We start from the raw sequence: 23,083 nt of genomic DNA on the forward strand, positions 1-23,083 counted from the left end.
TTTTATTTTATTATTGAAGAAGAAGGTGAGATTTACCTGATTATTAGAAGCGGTGGTATTTTACAGGAATATAAAAACACGTATTTTGGAAAGCACAATACGCAAAGCGCGTATTCTTCCGATAATATGTAAAATGTATATTGTTTGCATAGTCGACAAGCGTCAATTTCCTGCAGACCCGTAAATGCATTATTCTCTCTCTCTTCAATTTGCATACATCTTCCACCCCAATTTCACACTTTAGAGTTTCGTTTCCTTCTACCTTTTTTCTACTCTCTAATGATTCTATAGTTCCTCCTGCACGAGATTTCAATGTGTATTTGCCAAGTTTTTTTTTTTCAAAAATAAACAAGTTGTTTTAATAATAGTAATGTAATTAGTAGATTAATTGTGTGATTTTTTTTAATATGAAGTAGAAGAAATATAATAATAATATTTATATTATTGTTTAAATTAAATAGTATTTATTAGTGGAGAAAAAAAAATATATAATTAGAGATTATACTTTTATTATATGTTTAGATAAATAATGATGATGTTAATTAGTGATTAATATTAAATATATTTTATATTTAAATATATTTTTAATTTAATTTATTTAAATTTAAAAATAAATATAATTGTGAATTTAATTTATATTTTAAAAATTTAAATTTAAATATATTTCAAATTTAGATATATATGTAAATTTGAAGTTAAATATATTTGAGGTTTATTTATAAATTTAAATTTAAATTATAAATATATATATTTATTTATAATTTAAATTTAAATTTATAAATAAACCTCAAATATATTTAAATTTAAATTTAAATATATTTAAATATATATTTATAATTTGAATTTGAAATATAATTTGAATTTAAATATATATTTAAATTTGACTTTAAATTTATTTTGGTTTTAATTATAAATTTAAATTTATATTTAAATCTGAACTTAAACTGACTTTAAATATATTTTGGTTTTAATTAAATATTTAAATTTGAATTTGAATAAATTTTAAATATATAAAAATATATATATTTATAATTTAAAATTAAAAATTTTTTAATCTAAATACATATTTAAATCTGTCGTTAATTATATTTTGGTTTTAGGTATATATTTAAATTTGAATGTAAATATATTTAAATATATATTTATAATTTGAATTTAGATATAAATTAAACGTACGTTTTTCGAATTTAATTATATATCTAAGTTTGAATTTGAATATGTTTATAATTTAAATGTATATTTAAAACTGGAAATATTTTTAATTGTTAATTTAATATATATTTAAATATATAGTTAAGTTTGATTTTAAACGTTTTTTAGTTTAAATATATTTTAAACACATTAAATATATTTTATATAATTTATTATATCTAAATATAATAAACTTAAATAAAATATAAATATTTAAATTCGAATTTAATTTAAATATCAATATTTAAATTCAGATTTAATAAAGATTATAGAATATTTTTTTTTCAAAAAAAAAATAAACGCAGAATATGGTTCGTGACATTATGCGTCCTGAAGACACTACCAAAAACAAGGGATTTAGCCACGGAAAAATTCGTAGCTAAACTCTAAAAAAATTGTGGCAATCACGTTTTGGCAACAAATGAACATCCGTGGCTAAAGAGGGCGACGCGTTTTTAATTAGGCACGCTAAATAATTGTTTCGGCCACACTTTACCCGTGGCAAAATTGGACAGGCCGGACTTTTTTGCCACACTTTTTTTCGTGGCTAACAATAAAAGTTAAATTAAAAAAGAAACATCATAATAAAAATGCTCCTTAATATAAAATTTTATCAGATACAATTAAAAAATAATAATAATATTCCTATACGTATTATCCATGATATAAAAATATGAAATTAACTAATACTTAGTATTCAAAAGCAAATATTCTAGATTACATGGTACTTTGTATTAATCAAGCTAAGCAAGACAGAGATCAAGAAATTAACTAATACTAACAAATACTTAGTATTAATCTCTGCATTTTTTGTTACACATACAACCCACATGCAAAAAATTTAACTTTAGCCACTGAATTATACATCTTGTCGATACTCCAATTACTTTGTGTGCTCCAATAAAATTTGTTAAGCAAGACAGAGATTAAGAATCAAGCTAAAAAATTAATAGACTATGATTTGACTCTTTCAAGGATGATCACACTTACTTCGAGGATATAATTTGCAACTGCTTTGCAGCCTTCAATTGCTAGTTGCATAACATTTTCCAAAATGTCAATTGGTAGTTTAGAATCTATTTACAGCCAATAACAAAATAAAGAATGCATATTGGGATAATAAAAAAGAAAGGTCTAAAATTAATTTACATTGTTGATTAAAAGAAATATTAAAAACAAAATGATGCCAAAAAAAATTAACATAAAGAAGTGCAACTTTATTCAACGTTGGCATCAGGACCTTCAGCACTGTCTTCTACTTAGTTCAAATTTATTCATATTCATACAAGTTTCAATAATTACAAAGCCACAAAGCTAAATTAAAATTTGAACAATTTAAAAGAAAACACAAACTTGCATGGGAATCCCAGCATCGACAAGAGCCAAAGTTGCAGCATTGATACACGCAGATCTAGTTCCTACACAGGAATATTGGGGAAGAGTTAGTGAATGGTCAAAACAATAGTCTTTTAAATAAGAAAAAAGTAAAGATCCAGCAAAGAGAGAATATTAGATAAACATAAAAAAGGGCTGCTTGGGGTTTAGGGATGGCAAAACTCCCCGAGACGTGGGGATCCCTGCGGGGACTACCCCGAATGGGGATCCGATTGTGGGGAATTTTTCCTGCGGGAATGGGGATGGGGGACAAAATTTTCCCGAAGTAGGCGCGGAGACCCGAGCGGGGATCCCCGCCCCCGTCCCCGCTATCCCCCGAAATTTATGAATTTTCTAAATTATCCTTAATAGTTTATTTCTCATATATGTCACACACACACACACACACACACATATAGAAACCCAAAACTCCTAATCTTTCTTTGCATAACCCTTCTTCAATTCAGAGATCCTTAACGCTATCTATACTCCATCCAACCTCTCTGCAGCCACCCCTTGCCACCCTTCTCACTGCATCGTCACGCCTCACCGTATCATCACCCTTACCGTGTCGTAATTTCTATTTGCGGCGTTCCTTTTTGTAACTCTGCCGTCGTGTCCATTCTCCTCTCTGTTGCCGCGTCTCCCACCTCGTCCATTGCTTTCTCCTTTAGCTCGTCGTTGCGTCCCCCTGTTGCGACATTTCGAAAGAAGTCACTATCGTGTCATTTAAATTTTTTGTATAAAATCTTGTAATTTTTGTATAAGATAGATACTTGTAGCTCTATTCATATGAAAATTAATAATTAGTTAGAACTATTATGTAGATGGGGAATGGGGTCCCGCGAGGAATGGAGCCCGTGAAAAATGGGGATGGGGAGCAATATTCCCCCACGGTGGGGAATGGGGACGTGGATGGGGAGCAAATCTGAGGGCGAGGATCGGGAGCAGGGAGGCATCCCCCGCCCTGCCCCGTTGACATCCCTATTGGGGTTCCTTCCAATCTTCTTTGTGATTCAGGATTGCGTTCAAAATCTTGATTTCCGCTATTTTGGGACCTTCTTTGGCGACTCAATGCTGAATTTACTAAGGATACAGAGAAACTGTGAGGGAGTTATTCCGATTTTGTAGTGAGTGGGCCTTACTTTGGTGCTGAGTGAAAATTACTTTTAAGTTTTTCGCCCAAAATTTCACTTGTATTATTGTAAAAGTTCATTTGAATTTATTTCAGTCAAGTAATTGAGATTTTTAATTTAAATTAATAGTTAACTATAATAAAAAAATATAAATTATAATATATACCATATTTTAAAGACGGTACATACTAATTACTGTTTCAAAAATAAGCCTACGTTAATTTATGTTGGATATTTTTTTTACTAAATTAATAAAAAGATAATAAAAAAATAAAATTTAGGAAAACTAATGCATATTGTGAATTAGAGAAAAAAATGTACTCTTTTTTATCATGAATTTTATATATACTTTTAACATTCATTCTCAATTAATTAAAGCAATAAGTATGTACTCTTTTTATACTATTTCAACTAATGCATCTTCGGTTGCTCAATACTAAATTTACTAAGGACTAACGACTCAACAGGGTGCCTGTTTAGCCGCTTTTCTATTATTTTTTAAGAAATTATTTTTTTTGTTAATATATTATTCATTCTTCAAATTTATTAGATAAATATTTTTGTCATTATTTTAATATTGACGTAATCTTATTTATATCATATTTTTTACCTTAAAATTACTATAAAAAACTTTTAAAATGTTAAATTATAAAAGCACACAATAAAGAAGTATATATATTATCAGAAAAACATAGTTAAAAAAATAATGATAATAATATTGTCCTAATTCAAAAAGAGTATATATAAATCAAAATACATGTTAGTTATTTACAAAAGATAATTTTGTTTAAATGTTATGGATATTTATATTTGTCTTATTTTTTTTAGGTTTAATTACTCTGCTGGTCCCTATAGTTTCGCAAAATTTTCAATTAGGTCCCTATACTTTTTTTCTTTAGTTGAGTCCTTGCACTAAATTTTTTTTAACTGGGTCCCTACACTTTTTTTTTCTTTTATTTAGGTCTCTGTACCAATTTTTTTAGTTGGGTCCCTATAAAATTAAGCCAATTACTACTAAGAGGGACTTAATTGAAAAAAAATTTCGTGTAGGGACCTAATTAAAAAAAAGTATAGGGACCTAATTAAAAATTTTACGAAACTATAGGGACCAATAGAGTAATTAAATTTTTTTTAAGTGGTAGGCCAAATATGAATTTGGATCTGAAGAGGCTTTATTTTTCTATAAATAGTGAAAAAAACAAAAGAAATGAGAATGCTTGTCTTTTTTGTTTTTGAATATCAAACTATAAGAATAATTAATAAACAAAATAGGAAAATAAAAAAATTGTGTATCTGAAAAAAATTTTTCGTAATTCATCATACATATCCTTATTAATAATTTCTTGAGTCTAGAAAATCTGTCATTTTTTTTACCATAAAAATAATTATATAAATGATTTAAGATTATTTAATTAAATGGACAAAATTAACAAACTAACAAACTAATGGAATATATATACACAACTAACCAATGTTATTATCATTCAGTATATTACTTGGACCAATTCTAATACTTGAATATCTAAAAATAGATTTTTAACGTATAAATAATATTTTTTAAATTACGTAAATATTTTAATATAAATAATTTAATATTGTATGGACAAAGAAAATTAAAATATAAGATTAATATTTCTTTTGAGAATGATTTTTATCAAAATTATAAATACATAATAAAAATTTAGAGTACATTAAAATAGTACCATAATAAAAAATATTCAAATATTAAATTAATAGTGTAAATTTTTTAAGTGAATAATTAACAATTATAATACACTGTATTATAGATATATATAACATAGTATATTAGAAATAGTTAAAAAAAGTTTACTGAGTATGAATTAAAACTTTTAGAAAATGATAATTTATACCCACTAATATTATTACCGTTCTATCTATTACTTGAATTTAGACCAATTTTATTATTATGAGTATCTGAATGTTTAAAAGCAAATTTATTATTGGCATGAGATTAATGTATTTTTAAAATCTATTAATGTATCCAATAATATTAATAAGAGATGAGATGAGAAGAGAAAAATGGATAAGAGGTGAAAGATAACAGATGAAAGTGACGTTAAGGTGGCCAAGTGTAGTAATAGGAGTTTTTCAGAGATGAATAACTGACATTAAGTGGAGAAGTTAATTAGAAAGGGTAACCCTGAAAAGAAATCTTGGACACCAAACTCATGTATTGCCATTATATATTGTTATAAATACGGAGAAATTGAACAATAGTCTGAACCTATGAGAGAGTTCTTCCGAGTTTCCAGTGAACGGGCTTTACTTTGGTGCTAAGTGAAAGTTATTTTTTTCGCCCAAAATTTTGCTTGTGTTATTATAAACGTTCATTTAAATTTATTTCAGTCAAGTAATTGAGATTTTTAATTTAAATTAATAGTTAACTATAATAAAAAATAAAAAATTATAATTATATATCATATTTCAAAGACGGTACATACTAATTAGGATTATAAATTAACTCGGATTTAAAAAAATAAAAAAGATTGGAAAAAAAATATTAAAATTTTGTAACTATTTCAAAAATAAACCTACGTTAACTTATGTCGGATATTTTTTTATTAAATTAATAAAAAAATATAAAAAAATAGAAAAAGAAAATTTAGAAAAATTAATACATATTGTGAATTAGGGACAAAAAAAATATACTTTTTATATCATGAATTTTATACTTTTATCATTCATTCTCAATTAATTAGAGTTATAAATATGTACTCCTTTTATATTATTCCAACTAATGCATATCTTATCAATTGAAAATGGCCGGGAAGGAGAGAAAAAATTATCGACAAAGTAGATAAGTTTGCACCCTTAAAAATTGAAATTTATTATTAAGGTTTAAATTTGGAAAAAGTAGAAACTGCATATAAAATTTTTGAAAGGGATGGAAGGAAATACTAGAAGCACGTAATTTAAGAGTAGACATCGTTTGATTTCGCCACGGTGAGCATTGGGTCTGTGACAATTGAGAGAGTCCAAGTCAAATTGGCCACAGACAAACAAGAACGTGAAAAACGTTCGCACATTTTAGCCACGGAAAAGCAAAACGTTGCAAGTGGTTACGACGATCATGGAGATTTGCCACTGCTTCTTTCTGGTAGTGAGAGCACATTGTTGAATACCTTGATCGTCCACCATATGTATGTATTCATTATCTTTGTTCATTTATTATTGTTATTATTACTACTACTCATTACATTTTTCAATTTGTTTCAGAATTCAAGAGATTTGGGATCAAGATATCTCCACCAAGATGTGTATGATCCCCGAATTGAAATCGAGTTATGGGATACTGGATTTTATCACATATATCAGATACTTGGAAGACTTACTTTGCATAATGCACTTATCAATGCATTGATTGAGCGGTGGCTTCCAGAAACTCACACATTCCACCTTCCACACGGTGAATGCACAATTACCTTGGAAGATGTTGCACAATGGGCATCTACTTCGACTGTGGCCCTCGCCTCCATAAAGCCTGCAACGCCTAGGACCACGCATATCACGCATATCCATTTCATTCAAGAAGCGGCTTATTTTGGGACGCCCTTTGGAAACTCGCTTTAAGTGCGGATTAGATATATGTCTTGGTCCTTGATACACCGGTCATGTTGTTGGATTTTCTAATGGCTTAAACCGTGTTCTATACACCTTTTTTATCTCATCCATCCTATATACCTCATGAACGTATTGTTGCCAATCAAGTCGTTGATTCGCACAACATGTAAAGACATAGCGACAAGGGATTCGATCTGTCTGAAACTCACCACAATCACAATACTGTTGACGGAGATTCACCGCGTACTCCATACCACTGGGCATTTCACGTACCTCAAAGACCTCATTCTACCTGTCAAATAGGTTAACTTGGATGTTTCCCGCTACTTGCTGATTTGATTGAAGTTTGTTCCTAGCATATTCAGAAAATACATGTCTGCATTCCTTCGAACCTCAGCCTCAAGCCTCTTTCTAGTGAACAACTCATTTAGTCTATAAAAAATTGCCTTCACAAGTGACGTGATACGAAGATTTTGCTCTCCCTTCAAAACTTCATTGATACATTCTACTAGGTTTGTGGTCATATGACCCCAACAATATCTATTATCAAATGCCAAAGCAAATTACTGTCGTGGGATTCGATCAAGCCATCGCGTGTAAGCCTCACCACGCTCACGCAATCTTGCATACTGCACATTAAATTCACGCACAGTCCTACAATAACCTGTAAATAACCAACAAAACAAAATCAATAAGATGGGTGCTATATGTTCCTTGTAAAAACAAAGATGCCGTTATTTCACAATAATTTACGTATCCATGTTGACTATTAGTTTCTGCAAATACGGTGCCTTGAAATTCCTCAAGAAGTTGGATGCTATGTGCCTAACACAAAATATTCGGATAGCTCTTGGAGGCTCCCATGATCCATTACTACGAGCTATTGCTGAGGTAATAAAGTCATGTCGATCAGAGATAAGTCCAACACCATCTCGAGTCACCACATATGTGCACAAATGAGTAAGAAAGAAGTGCCATGCATCAGAAGTCTCACCCTTAACAACGGTAAATGTGAAAGGCACAATATTACCATTGCCATCCTGAAAAACTGCAACTAATCGAGCTCCTTTATATTTTCCGTACAGATGTGTGCCATCTACCTGTACGATTGGTGTATAGCTCCTAAATGCTCTTATGCAAGGATAAAAGCTCCAAAATACCCGCGTCAGTATCCTAACATCCTGGACTACCTCATCCCCTTGGTATGCTGGTGCAATTTGGATCTCAACTGCTGCTGACGGATCTTTTTGTGCCATTACTTTAAACCACGACGGAAAAGCTTCATAAGAAGCTTCCCAACCACCAAAAAGGTTCGCAATTGCCTTTTGCTTGGCGAGCCATGCTTTGCGGTAACTTGTCGTATAATTGAATTTTGACTGCACTTCAACAATAACAGATTTCACTTTCAAAGATGGATCAGCTTCAACCAATGGCTTTATCACCTCTGCAATCATGTCTAAATTTAGCTTGCCATGATCTTAAAAAATTCTAGTTCTGGTGCATGTGTGACTACCATTCTATTACCTTATAACCCAACAAAACTTTCTCTTAATAAGACTAGCCCTAATAAGCCAATTGCAACTTGTTCCGTATTGTATACACTTAGCATAAAAAGTGGTTGGCTCAGATTCACACACCCGGTAATCCACTCCCCTGCGAATGGTATAATCTTTAATTGCTACAATAATAGTCTCTCTAGATCTGAATTCCATGCCAACAACAAATTCATCGTTCGTAACAACAACAGGATCTATAGCAATAACAACAAGAAATAATTCTAACTATTGCTTTATGATTCAATAATAATAATAATAATAAAGACTACTTACCTGAATTGATATACTCAGGAAACTCTGGTGCATTCATAGTGTCCAAATCCAAAGCGTGCATGAAAGAAAGCTCTCCAGATGGATGTTGGCTCGCCAATGCATTTGCCACTTCTGTAACATTAGGCTCAACTATTATAACATCTTCACCCACTTCTTCAGTTGGACCAACAATATGATAAGTACCCTCAAATTCCTCTTCACTTTTAGTGTTATAAATTGTCCAGTCGATGTTAGCTTCCGGTAAATCAACCTCAATTAATTCTTCAAACTCAACATACAACTCGATAACGGACACTTATGTCCGTGTTTGCTGGTAGATTAAAAACATTCCTTGCATACTTGCTTCGTCAACCACATGCATTATTTGAAACTGAACGAAACCACCAAACACTAAAACAGACTATCTATAAAGAATATTTACGATTCTTTTTAATACTTGATTATCACCACATTGACAAAGTATACTTTGAAATTCCTCATATGTTATTGCAAAAGGAATAACAATATCACGTGGATTCTCACATACAAAACTCACACCCTCAGATGTTTGGGGAAATATTTGACCATTATAATATGTTTTCAAACTAATACCTCTCTCTAATTTTATACTCTTACATTCTCAAAAAAACAAAACACTCTCACACTCAATCAACCTAATACTGTTCCTCCTTTTATAGTGCTTCAAATATAATTTTTTTACTCAACAAAAGACAATATGTAGTCTGTGTATTGACAATACGCAGTCTGTGTATTGTCAGTTTAATATTTAAGAACACAATATGCATTTTGCGTATTACTTTATAAATATTAAAAAATCGAATAGCCCTCTGTGTATTGTATTTATAAATTTTTAAAAACGAAATCTATTCCTGACAATTCACCCTCTGCGTATTTCACCACCGCCAGAATTTTGAAAATATCCTCACTTCCAATATTAAAGCATTACCTGTTTTGCAATATCTAAAAAAATAAGCCTCATTTTTCCCTTCCCATTTGGCATCTATTTTGCTACAACCATAATTATTCATATGACACTATTAAAGAAAATTTACTTCATTTCTCTTCCTCTTTCATTTTTTTTTGTTTTTAATTTTTCCTTTAAATTTTCACATGGCTAAAGATCCAATTTTCAACAATCTTATTATTCGAATAGTTTTTAGGTGTTTACTATAGTACCTAAAAATTTATTATCTAATTACTAAAAATAGTTAAATAATTAATTTTAAATTTAAAAGTATAAAAATTAGATACTAAATAAAAAGTATTATAGAATTGGCTTAATTTTTTATTGGGTTATAAAAAATTTTTGTTTTTGTTTCAAGTTGGTTAATGGGTATAAAACCCCTGTTACCAAGAATAGAAATAATTATTATTTTGAGCACAACATTTTTTAAGAATGACTTGGAATGTAGTTCTTTCTATGCAATTGAGTATGCAAATGAATATTAGAAAGGTTAAATTACACAGTTAGTCCCTACACTTTTAGTGAAATTGTAAATTGGTCCCTATAGTTTAAAAGTTTGTAATTGGGTCCCTAAAGAAAATTAAAATTTGTAATTGGGTCCCTACCGTTCAAACACCGTTTGATTTAATGGAATATTCCTCAGCATATTCGCTATTTTAAACATGTGAGTTGCACGTGTTTAGCAGTAAGGACTAATTTGCAATTTTAGTAAAAGTATAGGGACCAACACTATAATTTAACTATTTTAAAATGACCAAAAAATCCCTAACCCACCCCACCCCCTCCCCAGCCCTCTCACTATCACTTCTCCACTTTCCAAAACAGAAGAAAAAGAGGAAAGAGCGTCATGAATTGAAGGAACACGTTGCTCCACAACTCTCCTCCACCTCCAACCCTAAATGCAACAACTCTCGACTGCTCACAGCATGTTCAGCAGTGACGGGATCTTCGTCATCATTGTGCCGATTATGGAGGAGATGACTGCCGTCGTTGTTGTTGCCATCTCAAGTGCTGTTTGGTTTATTATTATTATTATTATTGTTGTTGTTGTTGTTGTTGTTGTTGTTGTTACCTCCGATGATGGAGGAGATGGTGGCTACAATAGCGGCAGTGAAGTTAGGATCGGTGGTGATGGCTGCAGTGAAGGAATCAACCAGGGATGGCGGCTGTTGCTGTAGTTGGTTGGATTCCCGATTGGGAAGAGGCAATAACTTGTTGAGATAATTGAAGACCGAAGAATTTTGATTGATTATGTAGGGCTTGAGTCTCAAAGTTTTGTAGGTGACCTTGAAAATTGGGTAACTGGAATAAAGGGACAACGTTAAGAGGGATGATGATGTCTAATTGGAAGAGTGGAAGTATTATTAGTATTATTTGATGGTGATGAGTTTTGTGTGAGGTCCAATGTGACAGTTGGGAATGGTGCCCAAGCTGAGAGTGTTGCCATGCTTCAAGAAGTAGAAGTAGAGCCCGATGGAAAAATAGCTCTTATTACTAGGAGGTTTGGGTTCATGATTCCATCTGCACTTGACATGGAACCTGATAGTAACATGGTGGCAACTGTTGTGGTGGTTGATGCCATGGCCATGGCTGGCAGTGAAGAAGGGAGGGGAAGAGGGGAAGAGAAAGGATAATGGAAGAAAAGGAAAAAAAAGTGGACATTATGGTAAATGTGTATTTTTTTTACAGTAAACGTTATTGAGGACCTAATTATAAATTTTAATTTTCTTCAGGGACCCAATTACAAACTTTTAAACTATAGGGACCAATTTACAATTTTACTGAAAGTATAGGGACTAACTGTGTAATTTAACCTATTAGAAATAGTGACTCTTGGCTCCATTGTGATCACTGTTGCGATGCTGAAGTTGTCTTAATCTAAAGCGGGAATAGTTACGGTTGCCTATACAAGGTAAAGTTACTTGTTTTATAATTACTACTGTGGACCCGCGCGATGTGTGGACTGTGTATCTAATCTATTTTATTATATTATTGTATGGTATATTTATAAAATGGGCAAAATATATTGAAATTATATTTGAATACTTTGTAATGCATTCGAATTTTAATATCGATAAAAAATATTCTCAAATAATTAAAAAATACAACAAAAATAATTAAAAATAATATTATTTATTTGTAAATGATAAATGATTTTGCATTTAACGAACTGTTTATATATTTGGTCTAAAATTTTATAAAAAAATATAGATAATTTTAAAATATACATACATAAAATGGGATAGTATTTTGATCTCTCCATTTTTATTTTATGTTTTAAATTTATTTTTGGATATTGATAAAAGAAATCACCAAAAAAAATATACACAGAAAAATTATAAAATTTTAGTGATAAAAATATCTCTTTTTTTTAGTTATGCTTGCAAAAAAGCTTATCAATATTTATTCTCTAAAGCATGTTTTGAGAATACATATTTAATGTTGGTAATTTTTGTTACTTTTTTTAGTTATTTAAAATTTTTTTGTCGATAATAAAATTTAAATGTATTTTTATCAACCATAAAATTATTAAGGTACATTTTTTATGGTTTACCTTTAAAAAAATTTGTAATATATTTTTTTTAAAGGGCTAATTTACGAAGTATACATGTAATATGTTAAAAAATAAACCCGTTTGTTATATCGATATAATTTATTAAAAAATAAATTCTATATTTGATTAATTGAAATAGGATTATTCAACACCTTTCTGTCCTTGAAAAATAAAATATAAAAAAAAAGACAAAATAAGAATTAGCATAATTGTAAATGGAAAATTGATTAATTTTAGTATCATTTTTATTTTTTTTATTTGTATAATTTTATCGAAAAAACTCTACATCCACGTAAAAATTACATGGATGTTATCCAAGTCCTTTTCACTCCACGCCCCCACACACTCGTTTGTATACATGCGCCTCATATAACGTATATAACCTAATCCTTATTTTGCGTGATCAACGTTTCTCAACGTAAACCTTTCCATACAACGTCAACCATTTTCTTCTTCTTCTTCTTCTTCTTCTTCTTCTTCTTCTTCTTCTTCTTCTTCTTCAACCTAATTAAATTTGTTTCTCTCCTTTATTTGCGTTTTTCTTCTCTGCATTATGGATTTGGATTGACTTCAACGTAATTAGCTTCATCGTTCATCTTCTTCTTCGTTTTCTTCTTCGATCTGCACTTCTGAATTGAAATAATGAATGAATCAACTTCAAATCAGTTGAATGAGTGCGATTTGGATAATTCTTCGGAAACCTATCAATTTGATGAGGTTTGGATTATTGAATTTTGAATCTAATTCAATGGAATGAAATTGCTAATTTTATTTGAAGTGAATTGAATGGACTGAGGTAATCTATATCTGAATTGAATTGAATTGAATTGATAATATGTAACTGTGAGTGTGAGTAATTGTGAGTAACTTTTTGGTTCGGTAAGTACTAAAGAGTTGATTCACCATGAGCATGTTTTTAGTTCGGTAAGAAGAAAGGAGTCTAAAAAAAATTAGATGAATATATTCTGTTTTGTTCCCTAATTAAGCATTATATAATTGTTTCACCGTAATTAAGATTTCGGTTCACCATAATTAAGATTTCGGTTCACCATGCAGATCAGCTATGTTGTAGATGAAAAATTTGTCCCAAAGGTAGGAATGATTTTCAAGACACTAGAAGAAGCTGGAAAATTCTACAAACAATATTCCAAACTTGCCAGTTTTTCTACCAAAATAAGGAACACGACTCAGAACGGAGACAAGATTAAGAATAAACTAATTGTATGCTCTAGAGAAAGGAGGTGGAAATCAAAGATATATCCAACTTTGAAGACAAATCCTTCAGCTGGGTTAAATTGTCCAGCCAGAATTTACGTACATATAATGAAGGATGTTGGTCTTTGGACAATTTTCAAAGTTGTTTTGAATCACTCATATCCTTGTTGTCCAGACCAGGCTGAGATGCTCAAACAACACAGGGAGCTTAGCATGTTCGTACGTCGCACCATCGAAACCCACGAGAAAGCCGGAATTAGACCGAGCAAAACTTACCAATCATTTATGGCAGCAACTGGCAGCCACTGTGAACTAGGTTTTATAGAAAAAGACGTACGAAATTACATCACAAAGGAAGTACGGAATATTTTCAAAGAAGACGATGCCAAAGAATTTGGAAAGTACCTAGTTAGAATGAAAGACAAGAACCAAAATTTCTTCTTTAAGCTCAACCTTGAAGGCGATCACTGCATTAAACATGCATTCTGGGCTGATGCAAGAAGCAGGGCTGCATTTGATTGTTTCGGAGACGTGGTTTCATTTGACACCACGTATAACACACAGGTATTTGGTTCTTTCAAAAATATTTTGGATGTTCAGTGAGCGTATATATTTCGGTTCACCATCTTGTGGTTGTTATTTATGCAGGTACAATTTGGTTTTAGGTTCTTTTATTGGCATGAATCACCACGGCCAGTCAACACTTCTTGGATCCGTGCTGATGAAAAATGAGGACATCCAGTCATTCAAATGGCTATTTAAGTGTTGGTTACGTTGCATGGGAGGGAAGGCACTAAAAGGTACTCTTACCAATCAATGCGCATCGATTCAAAGGGCAATTGAGCTGTGCATGCCAACAACAATTCACCGCTGGTGCATCTGGCACATTATGAAGAAGATTCCAAGCAAATTAAATGGCTACAAGGGACACAACGAAATTGAACAAGAGATGAGCCATGTTGTTTGGAACTCGTACACAAAAGAAGCATTTGAAAGAAACTGGATCGATTTCCTTAGAAAGTACGGCCTTGGAGGCAACAAGTGGATTTCAGGTAATTGAGATTTCAATTTGAATTATTTTTATGCTCATATCTTTTTTTCCCAAATCCTACACTAGTTTTGGTTCACCAGACCTTATAGTTTTTGTTTGGTTTGCAGAGCTGTACGAGGATCGCCATATATGGATTTCGGTTTACTTGGATCACCACTTTTGTGCCGGGATGAGAAGCACATAAAGGAGCGAGAGTATGCATTTATTTTTCAACAAGTTCATCACACGGAATAGCTCCTTGAGATAATTCGTGAAGCAATACGACAATTGCCAAGCAAGCAGAGATCAAGCAGAGAGAGAATTCGATGCTGCAAATTTTCACACCGTGATACCGTGTGCAACAAAATCAGCAATAAAGGCACAGTTTCAACATGTATATACCCATGAGAAGTTCAAGGAAGTTCAAGCTCAATTCAGAGGTAAAGTGAACTGTATCACAAGATCAATGCATTCCACCCTAGGTTTCACAACATATGAAGTAATAGAGTAGGTTTCCAACTCCACATTCAATAAGTTTGTCGTCACCTGCGACGCAGTATCACGAGATGTAAAGTGCCATTGCTTGCTGTTTGAGTCTAAGGGCATATTGTACTGCCGTTTCCTAAGTGTCCTAAGCTTTGAGCGAGTGGATAACGTGGCACCAAAATACATATTGGAACGTTGGAGCAAGAACATAAAGAGGAGGCATACACACATTAAGAGCAGCCAAGATGAACCTCTACTGGAGCCAAGAAGTAAGAAATTTGACGAATTGGTGTTTCGGTCACACAATATATGTGAATTTGCCTATGAGTCTGAAGAGTTAACCGGAATTTTTCACCGAGCATTTGACAAGGTCATGGCAGAGATGGAAGAATATCAAGGGAGAAGCAAAGGAAAAAGTTTGTTAACCCACGAAGAAGCGACATTAAGCAATGTGAATGACCTTCAAAGCCTACCACGTGTCAAAACAAGAGGTCGGCCCAAGAACAGACTTGGATCAAACCTGGAAAAAAAGATCTCAAATGCCATGAAGAAAAAGAAAAAGACAGCTCCAAGCGAGGAAAAATTGACTTGCTTTTGATTAGTTAAAAATTCAATTGTTCATTTTGCTAATATACAATTATGTCTTTTGTAGTTGAACCTTTTAGACTTCGGATCATCAATTCAGTCAAGCTCCACTCTTTACAATACACCAGATATGAATTATCCAAGAGAGGATTGTACAAGTTTTAGTTTTTATTAATGTAAATTTTTGTTCACCCATGAGCAAATTTCGGTTCACCATGGTTATAGCAGGATTAATTTCTGAATGTTGATAGTCTTTAATGAATAGTCACTTTTTTTATGAAATTCTATATTGATATATACAGTTTTTCGATTCGTCTAGTGTATTAATTTCTAAGTTGAATAATTAGAATTTGTTTTTTCGGTTCAGGTTTCAGAGTTCAGGGTTTAGGGTTTAGGGTTCAGCATTAGGGTTTAGGGTTTAGGGTTATGGTTTTAGGGTTTTAGGGTTTATGGGTTCAGGGTTCAGTGTTCAGGGGTTCAGTGTGTTTCAAACTTTCAGTTTTCCCCGTGTATTAATTTCGGTTCACCTTGTTCATGGTTGAGGGTTTAGGGTTTAGGATTTAGGGTTCAGGGTTTAGAGGTCTAGAGTTTAGGGTTTAAGGTTTAGGGTTTAGGGTTTAGGGTTTAGGGTTTAGGTTTTAGGTTATGATTTTAGGGTTTTAGTGATTCATGGTTTATGGGTTCAGGGTTCAGTGTTCAGGGTTCTAGTTTTAGTGTTTAGGGTTTAGGGTTTAGGGTTCAAGGTTTAGGAGTTCAGTGTGTTTCTACTTTCGGTTCGCCCAGTGTATTAATTTCGGTTCACTATGTTCTTTTGGAGTTCGTATGTATTGGTAAATACAGTGATTGCAATCACTGAGAACCTGGAATAAAACAACATCCAGACAATTCCAATAGATATATAAATATTAACATTTGATACATACATTAATATTAAGAATAGATATATACATTAACTTGACATATATACATTTGAAAGAAGCATTGTTTGCTTTTTTAACAAGTTAAACAAAATATATACAACTACTATATGCATTTTTTGATATATACATTGACATATATATATATATATATATATATATATATATATATATATATATATATATATATATATATATATATATTTGAAGTATGAATTTTTTGCTTTTTAAACAAGTTAAACAAAATATTGTTAATTACAACTAGTATATGCTATTTGCTATCTAAATCTCCATATGTGTATTTACAATAAGGGCTGGAGAGGAAAGCAGATGGCTTGGTGAGTCTTATTGCTTCAGATTCCCAAATCACTTAGTCTCTGATTTTGTTCATTTCATGCAACAGAAGATTTGGACCATATTGGTATCTGAAGTCATCAATCTCTTTCTGCATTTCAATTGAAATGAATTAGTTACATAAGAAATGAACCCAAATGAAATAAGAACAATATCATTCAAAGCCATAATCATACTGTAAAAATGCAATTACAATAACCCTAAACCCTGAACACATTAAATATTAAGTAAATCAAAATCACATTAAATAACAACAAATTTCATTCAAAGCCCTAGTTATACTATAAAAATGCAATCACAATAACCCTAAACCCTAAACAAATTTAAAGGAGGCCACCGAACCGAAAATTGTTTATGTGATGAATAAGTGGTGATCAAATTTCAATCAACAAGAATAGTATTTCTGCATGGAAAAGAACTATTGAACAGAGTAACAACCAACTTCAAAGCTCTAGTTACACTATCAACTTAACTGAATGAAATAAGAAAAGAAAGAAATTTATTAATTTAGAAAGTACTTACTTGTGTCCAAGGTTTATATTTATATCTCTTCCCGCTTTTGAGTTTTTGTGGATCTATTGTTTCGAGCCATTTCATCACGTATATTCTACAATCATAGCTAAGCAAGAATTGAGTATAATACTATCAATAGTATCCAAAATAAAACACATTAAAAATAGCACTATAGAAGAGAAAGATTCTTAATTTGTACGTTGAGCATTCAATTGGATATACTCTGCTTCCTCTCCCAGTCCATCCTCCATTAAGGGTTCCGCCCTAGCGTACACCCTCATCTGGGAAATTATTAAACCCTGAAAGAGACAAAAAAAGAAAAAAAACAGAACCAACAACAGTGAACCAAACTCCTTTCATGTACAGAATAATTTGAATAATTTACAAGAAAATAACTTACAACAAATTTGTTCAGTTGCTTTCTAGAATTATGTATATTTTTTGGCAGCTTATTGATAGGGTCAAGGACATATAATTTCTTTTTGTTTACATCAGCAATCCATAACCACCAATGCCCTCCATTGCAAATTGGGACAAATAGCTGAAGTTTTGAAAAATTATAGAATATTTCAGTCGAAACAATAGCAAACAAGAGAATTATCAAAGAACTTTTAGAAATTACAACTTACAAATGGATGCGATGCAAGTTTTCTTTTGTCAAGAAACTGGCGGTGGTGGGCATACTGCTCAATATCAACCCTGTAGTCCTTGTTTGTCCTCTTATCAGTGTACTCCACGCCATGTGTTCCCAACATAAAATTTTGCAAAATGAACATCAGTTAAATCATATTTCCACCGAACCGAACACAATTCATATGCTGAATAAAACGTGAAAAATATTCAATCATCAAGAGAAAAGTTTTCTTAATGCAAAAGAACTCAATGGAACACATAAGTATCAGGTGAACCAATATTAACATTTTGACCAAACCGAAAAAGAAACAGCAGTGAATAAGAAATTTAGCATACCACAATATTCGGCGGCACAATGTATATTTGTTCCTGATACTGCCGAACTTTTATTTCGTTGAGAATCATGTTATGTATACTAACAACCTACACGAAGAAAAGTTATGAGATATACTGTATAAGAGTGTTTAGAAAAATTATTATTGTTAACGAAATTGGGAAAGAATTTACCGAAGCATGCACTTGTTCTTTGGGCATTAGAGACATGAAATATTCTCTTAACCCCTCATAAAGTGCCTCATGTTTTGAGACAAATATTGGTTCATATTCGTTGCCACTGTCCTTTCTCTTTTTCACATGTGTCATCCAATGATAACACTTTTCAATCAACTCCTTCGAGATTTTTATTTTTTTCCGGAGTTTTGAAAACTTCAACAGCCGGTAAGTTTGGCTCGGAAGATGTTGCTTCAGCAAATTTTAATGCTGCTATCACTCCAGCATCTACCACCGCCTTTGCCAAGATTTTAAGCTCTGAAACACTCTCTTGAGAGGGCTGAGTTGGTTGAGATGTTGGTGGACTTATCCCAAGGCTAAAGGAAGGCCTTTCATCTTCCCTTTCCCTAGGTTGAGCATCACTGCAAGATGAGAGATATTTAACAATGATATTAAACAAAATTGATTTTAATCATTATAGTGAACCGAAATCCAAACAAATAGTAAACCTAAATCCAAACTTACAATGAACCAAAATGATATTAAACAAAAATGATATTAAAGAAAAGCAAGTAACATACCTATCAAATGATGACAAGATTAGAGTTTCTTTTTCTGATTGCCGTGCCACCGGAGGTTCTTTGGATTGTTCTTCATCAAAAACTTCATAGACATCGGCATCCTTGAAAAACTCTTCAATAACAGAACTTGTAAGAGAACCTGTAACACCTTGCTTTTTGGGTTCTGGAGGGCAGCTATAAGAAACAGAAGAGAGTCCAAAGACAAGAACACATTGAATTCATTTCTGTTTTCAACTGAACCATAATTAAACCATGTATAAGCAGTCAACATTATCGGTATTTATATAAGCAGTAAAACTTACACATTAACAGGTGCTTCTTGTTCGGATTGTTGCACTGTTCGTTCTTTGCAGGGTTGTTATTGCTATTCCAGAGGTCTGCTACATTAAACAGTAAACATTTCTATAATTATCCCAAACTATTATCATATTTAACAATGATATTTAACAGAAATGACATTAATCATTTTAGTGAACCAAAATCCAAACTAATAGTGAACCTAAATCCAAACTTATGGTGAACCGAAATTATATTAAACAAAAGTGATATTAAAGAATTTAATGCTTACACATTAACAGGTGCTTCTTGTTCTGATTGCTGTTGCACTGGAGGTACTTGGGCTTGTTGCTGTTGTTCTTTGCCAGGGCTGTTGCATTAAATAGAAAGCAGTTCAATAACAACCATTAAAATTAATAAAAAGAATTTTTATGTGAAACTTGCTCTTTATTAAAAACATCATACACATAGTCATCTTTGAATAAGTCTTCAATTACAAAACTCGTAAGAGACACTGTAACACCCTGTTTTTCGGGTTCTTGAGGGCAGTTGTAATAAACAGAAGAGAGTCCAAAGACAAGAACACATTGAATTCATTTCTGGTTTCAACTGAACTATAATTAAACCATGTATAAGCAGTAAACATTGAACAAGATTCATGTGGTGAATAAATATTTATTAACTTAGTCATTATTAGAAGTTTGTTGTGTTTCCTTTTGTGGAGGGACATAGATGAAGTCATCCTTCATTAACTCTTCCTGAACTGAACTTGGAAGAGATAATGCAAGAGGAGGTCTAAGGAATGTAAACAAGGATAAAGCTAATGTTGAATAATTTTTTCTTACTGAACTGAACTAAAAACTCTTACTGAAACTTGATATCTTTTTTTAAGTATCAAGGTCAACTACCATTTGTGCTGAAATCTATCCAATATAATGAGACAATTTTACAGTAGTATGCCTTATCAAAGTGAAAGAGTTGTCTCTAATGTCAATTGTCCTAAACAAAACTCATTCAATACATCAAGCACAAGCATGTATATCTTAAACAAGTCAATTAAAATGCCACAACCCACTGAACCGAAAATCATTCACTCACAGAACCAAAATTACAAAGGGTACCGAACTGAAAAATGTTGATGTGGTTAATAAATGATAATCAACTTTCAATCAACAAGAATACTATTCCTCCATGCAAAAGAAGTACTAAAGATAGTAACAATCATTTTCAAAGATCTAGTTAAACTATCCACACAAATAAGAACAACCACATATATCTTAATCAAATCAACATCTTCCGAAAGAAAAGTTTTTCAAATTTCATGAATTAGGTTTTCTTTCAAAATGACATTTGCAAATTGGCTTCTTTAAAAACTCTTACTGAAACTTGATATCTTTCTTTAAGTATCAAGGTCAACTACTAGTCGTGCTGAAATATATCCAATATAATGAGACAATTTTACAGTAGTATGGCTTATCAAAGTGAAAGAGTTGTCTCTAATGTCAATTGTCCTAAATAAAACTCATTCAATACATCAACAACCACAAGCATGTATATCTTAATCAAGTTAATTAAAATGCCACAACCCACCGAACCGAAAATCCTTCATGCACAGAACCAAAATCACAAAGGCCACCGAACCGAAAAACGTTCATGTGATTAATAAATGATTATCAACTTTCAATCAATAAAAATAGTGTTCATCAATGCAAAAGAAGTACTGAAGATAGTAATAGAGCTCTAGTTAAATTATCCACACTAATAAGAACAAGCACGTATATCTTAGAGCCCTAGTTATACTGTAAAAATCATTCACAATAGTTCAATCTACTAAACGAAGCAAATCAAACTAGTAAAATTAAAATGAAACTAGGCGAAATGCGACATTGCAAGATTTTAAATGAACAGTAGTTTTCTCATACCTTTTGTCATCTTTGTTGCTGTTTTCGTTTGTTTCTGGTTATTGCTTGCGAAATATTCTTCCGATTCCTTTGCAGTAGTGGTTTTCGCAAAGAATGTGATTGAAATTTGAGTGATGTTTAGAGAGATTTGAAGAGAATGAGTGTTTTGGTGTATTAATTTCGTGTTGAAGATGTAACGTTTTTTCATAATGAAGCGCGAATAGAAAAGGAGGGGTTTCTTTTGTGTCTAGCGCGTGTTTTTCACTCTCCATTTAATGCGCCTGAATCTATTTGGATTTGGGCCAACTTGGTTATATGATTATATGGATGTGTAGCAGCCCTGTAATTTTATTTGTTAAAGTTAAGTTGCATCATTTTTCTTGTTGTCTAATTAATGACAATTTGTCAAATTAAAATCAATTTAGAGTAATACATATCATAAAATCATAAAATAAATATTAAGTACTGGATCAAATATTCACGCGTATGATTATAATACAAAAGAATAAACAAATAATTAAATACTTAGCTATTTAATAAATCTTGACAGCAATGTCTTGAAATCTAACAATATTTAAATAATTATAACAATTTCATTGGGATGTTTTAATGGAATCTAAGACTGCATTAAAAGATTTTGTTATTCAAATTTTACTTACAAATTTAACTTCTACATTACTTTTGTTTTTAGCATTGGGACCTCCTGAAGAAGCCACATGCCATGTGATGTGTCGATTTCTCACATTGCCTCTCAACACTTGCCTCCACATCAAAGAGACACTTTTAGTATTTTTTCACTCATCTAACCTTTATAAATTGAGCAACTGAAAGCAAAAAAATAGTAAACACAAATTATTTATCATCAAGTAATTTGTAAAATTTCTTTTTAGTGTTCTTCTTTGTGAAACTTTCTTTATCATCAAGTGATTTGTGAAACTTGTTTTTAGTGTTCTTCTCTAATGGGCTTGTTTTTAAAAAGGAAAAATTTCAAGCTTCCATGTTTATGTTGAGTGGTGGATAACTTTACTATTTTAATATGGTGACTTCTGTGGTGGCCAATGTATTTGGGTGGACAAGGTGGCTAAAAAATATGTAGCCAATTGGAGCTTGACACATGGAATAAATGTGACTAACTTCCATATAAGTTTGACTATAGAAATAATTAGTTTGGTTAATGGGCTACGGTAAATGTGAGTAAACATGGGTAAGTAGGAAATGTAATGGATTAGCAGTTATAGTTTGTGAAGGTCATTTTTTCCTATTTCAAACATTCCCATACTTTGAAACAAGAGGGAATTGAAATAGAAATCAAAAGGAAAAATAAAAAAATCTCCCAAATTTTAGAATTGAATGAGCAGACCTTCAAGCCGGTTAGAGAAGTTAGGGTTCATCTTGAAGTTGTACACACAGTTGCGAGAGGTGGTCGCATGCCATCCTTAAAGAGGCGAATCGGAATCTTTGCCGGCAATTCAG

General features: G+C 31.7%; 3 protein-coding genes and 1 pseudogene across 3 annotated transcripts; 1 reads left to right on the top strand and 3 right to left on the bottom strand.

The window, feature by feature from the left end:
* Positions 1–7,846: 7,846 nt before the first annotated feature.
* LOC107627473 (uncharacterized) lies at positions 7,847–8,737 on the bottom strand. Its single transcript, XM_016330305.1, has 2 exons — positions 8,037–8,737; positions 7,847–7,937 (listed from the first exon to the last, which is right to left on the bottom strand). Exons 1-2 carry the CDS (start codon positions 8,735–8,737, stop codon positions 7,847–7,849), a joined length of 792 nt encoding a protein of 263 aa, XP_016185791.1.
* A 2,343-nt stretch (positions 8,738–11,080) lies between these two features.
* LOC110269257 (WRKY transcription factor 6-like) lies at positions 11,081–11,658 on the bottom strand (annotated as a pseudogene).
* Positions 11,659–13,953: 2,295 nt separating this feature from the next.
* LOC148574944 (protein FAR-RED IMPAIRED RESPONSE 1-like) lies at positions 13,954–15,959 on the top strand. Its single transcript, XM_088505994.1, has 5 exons — positions 13,954–14,408; positions 14,491–14,897; positions 15,004–15,035; positions 15,153–15,315; positions 15,433–15,959. Exons 1-5 carry the CDS (start codon positions 13,954–13,956, stop codon positions 15,957–15,959), a joined length of 1,584 nt encoding a protein of 527 aa, XP_088362120.1.
* A 1,291-nt stretch (positions 15,960–17,250) lies between these two features.
* Positions 17,251–19,005, bottom strand: LOC148574945 (uncharacterized). Its single transcript, XM_088504410.1, has 6 exons — positions 18,871–19,005; positions 18,701–18,786; positions 18,360–18,492; positions 18,131–18,271; positions 17,923–18,029; positions 17,251–17,308 (listed from the first exon to the last, which is right to left on the bottom strand). The coding sequence occupies exons 1-6, from the start codon at positions 19,003–19,005 to the stop codon at positions 17,251–17,253; spliced, it is 660 nt and encodes a 219-aa protein (XP_088360536.1).
* Between the last annotated feature and the right edge of the window lie 4,078 nt (positions 19,006–23,083).

This window comes from Arachis ipaensis, chromosome B2, assembly GCF_059453495.1.
Source record: "Arachis ipaensis isolate K30076 ecotype BB chromosome B2, ASM5945349v1, whole genome shotgun sequence".
Lineage (NCBI taxonomy): Eukaryota > Viridiplantae > Streptophyta > Magnoliopsida > Fabales > Fabaceae > Arachis > Arachis ipaensis.

Coding starts and splice junctions, on each gene's coding strand:
- LOC107627473 (XM_016330305.1), bottom strand. CDS start 8,737: ATGATTGCAGAGGTGATAAAGCCATTGGTTGAAGCTGATCCATCTTTG. Junction 7,938..8,036: donor CTAATAGTCAACATGGATAC/GTAAATTATTGT, acceptor AGGTTATTGTAG/GACTGTGCGTGAATTTAATG.
- LOC148574944 (XM_088505994.1), top strand. CDS start 13,954: ATGAAGGATGTTGGTCTTTGGACAATTTTCAAAGTTGTTTTGAATCAC. Junction 14,409..14,490: donor GACACCACGTATAACACACA/GGTATTTGGTTC, acceptor TTGTTATTTATG/CAGGTACAATTTGGTTTTAG. Junction 15,316..15,432: donor AGTTCAAGCTCAATTCAGAG/GTAAAGTGAACT, acceptor CCTGCGACGCAG/TATCACGAGATGTAAAGTGC.
- LOC148574945 (XM_088504410.1), bottom strand. CDS start 19,005: ATGACACATGTGAAAAAGAGAAAGGACAGTGGCAACGAATATGAACCA. Junction 18,493..18,700: donor ATTGTGCCGCCGAATATTGT/GGTATGCTAAAT, acceptor GTTCATTTTGCA/AAATTTTATGTTGGGAACAC. Junction 18,030..18,130: donor AGCAACTGAACAAATTTGTT/GTAAGTTATTTT, acceptor TGTCTCTTTCAG/GGTTTAATAATTTCCCAGAT.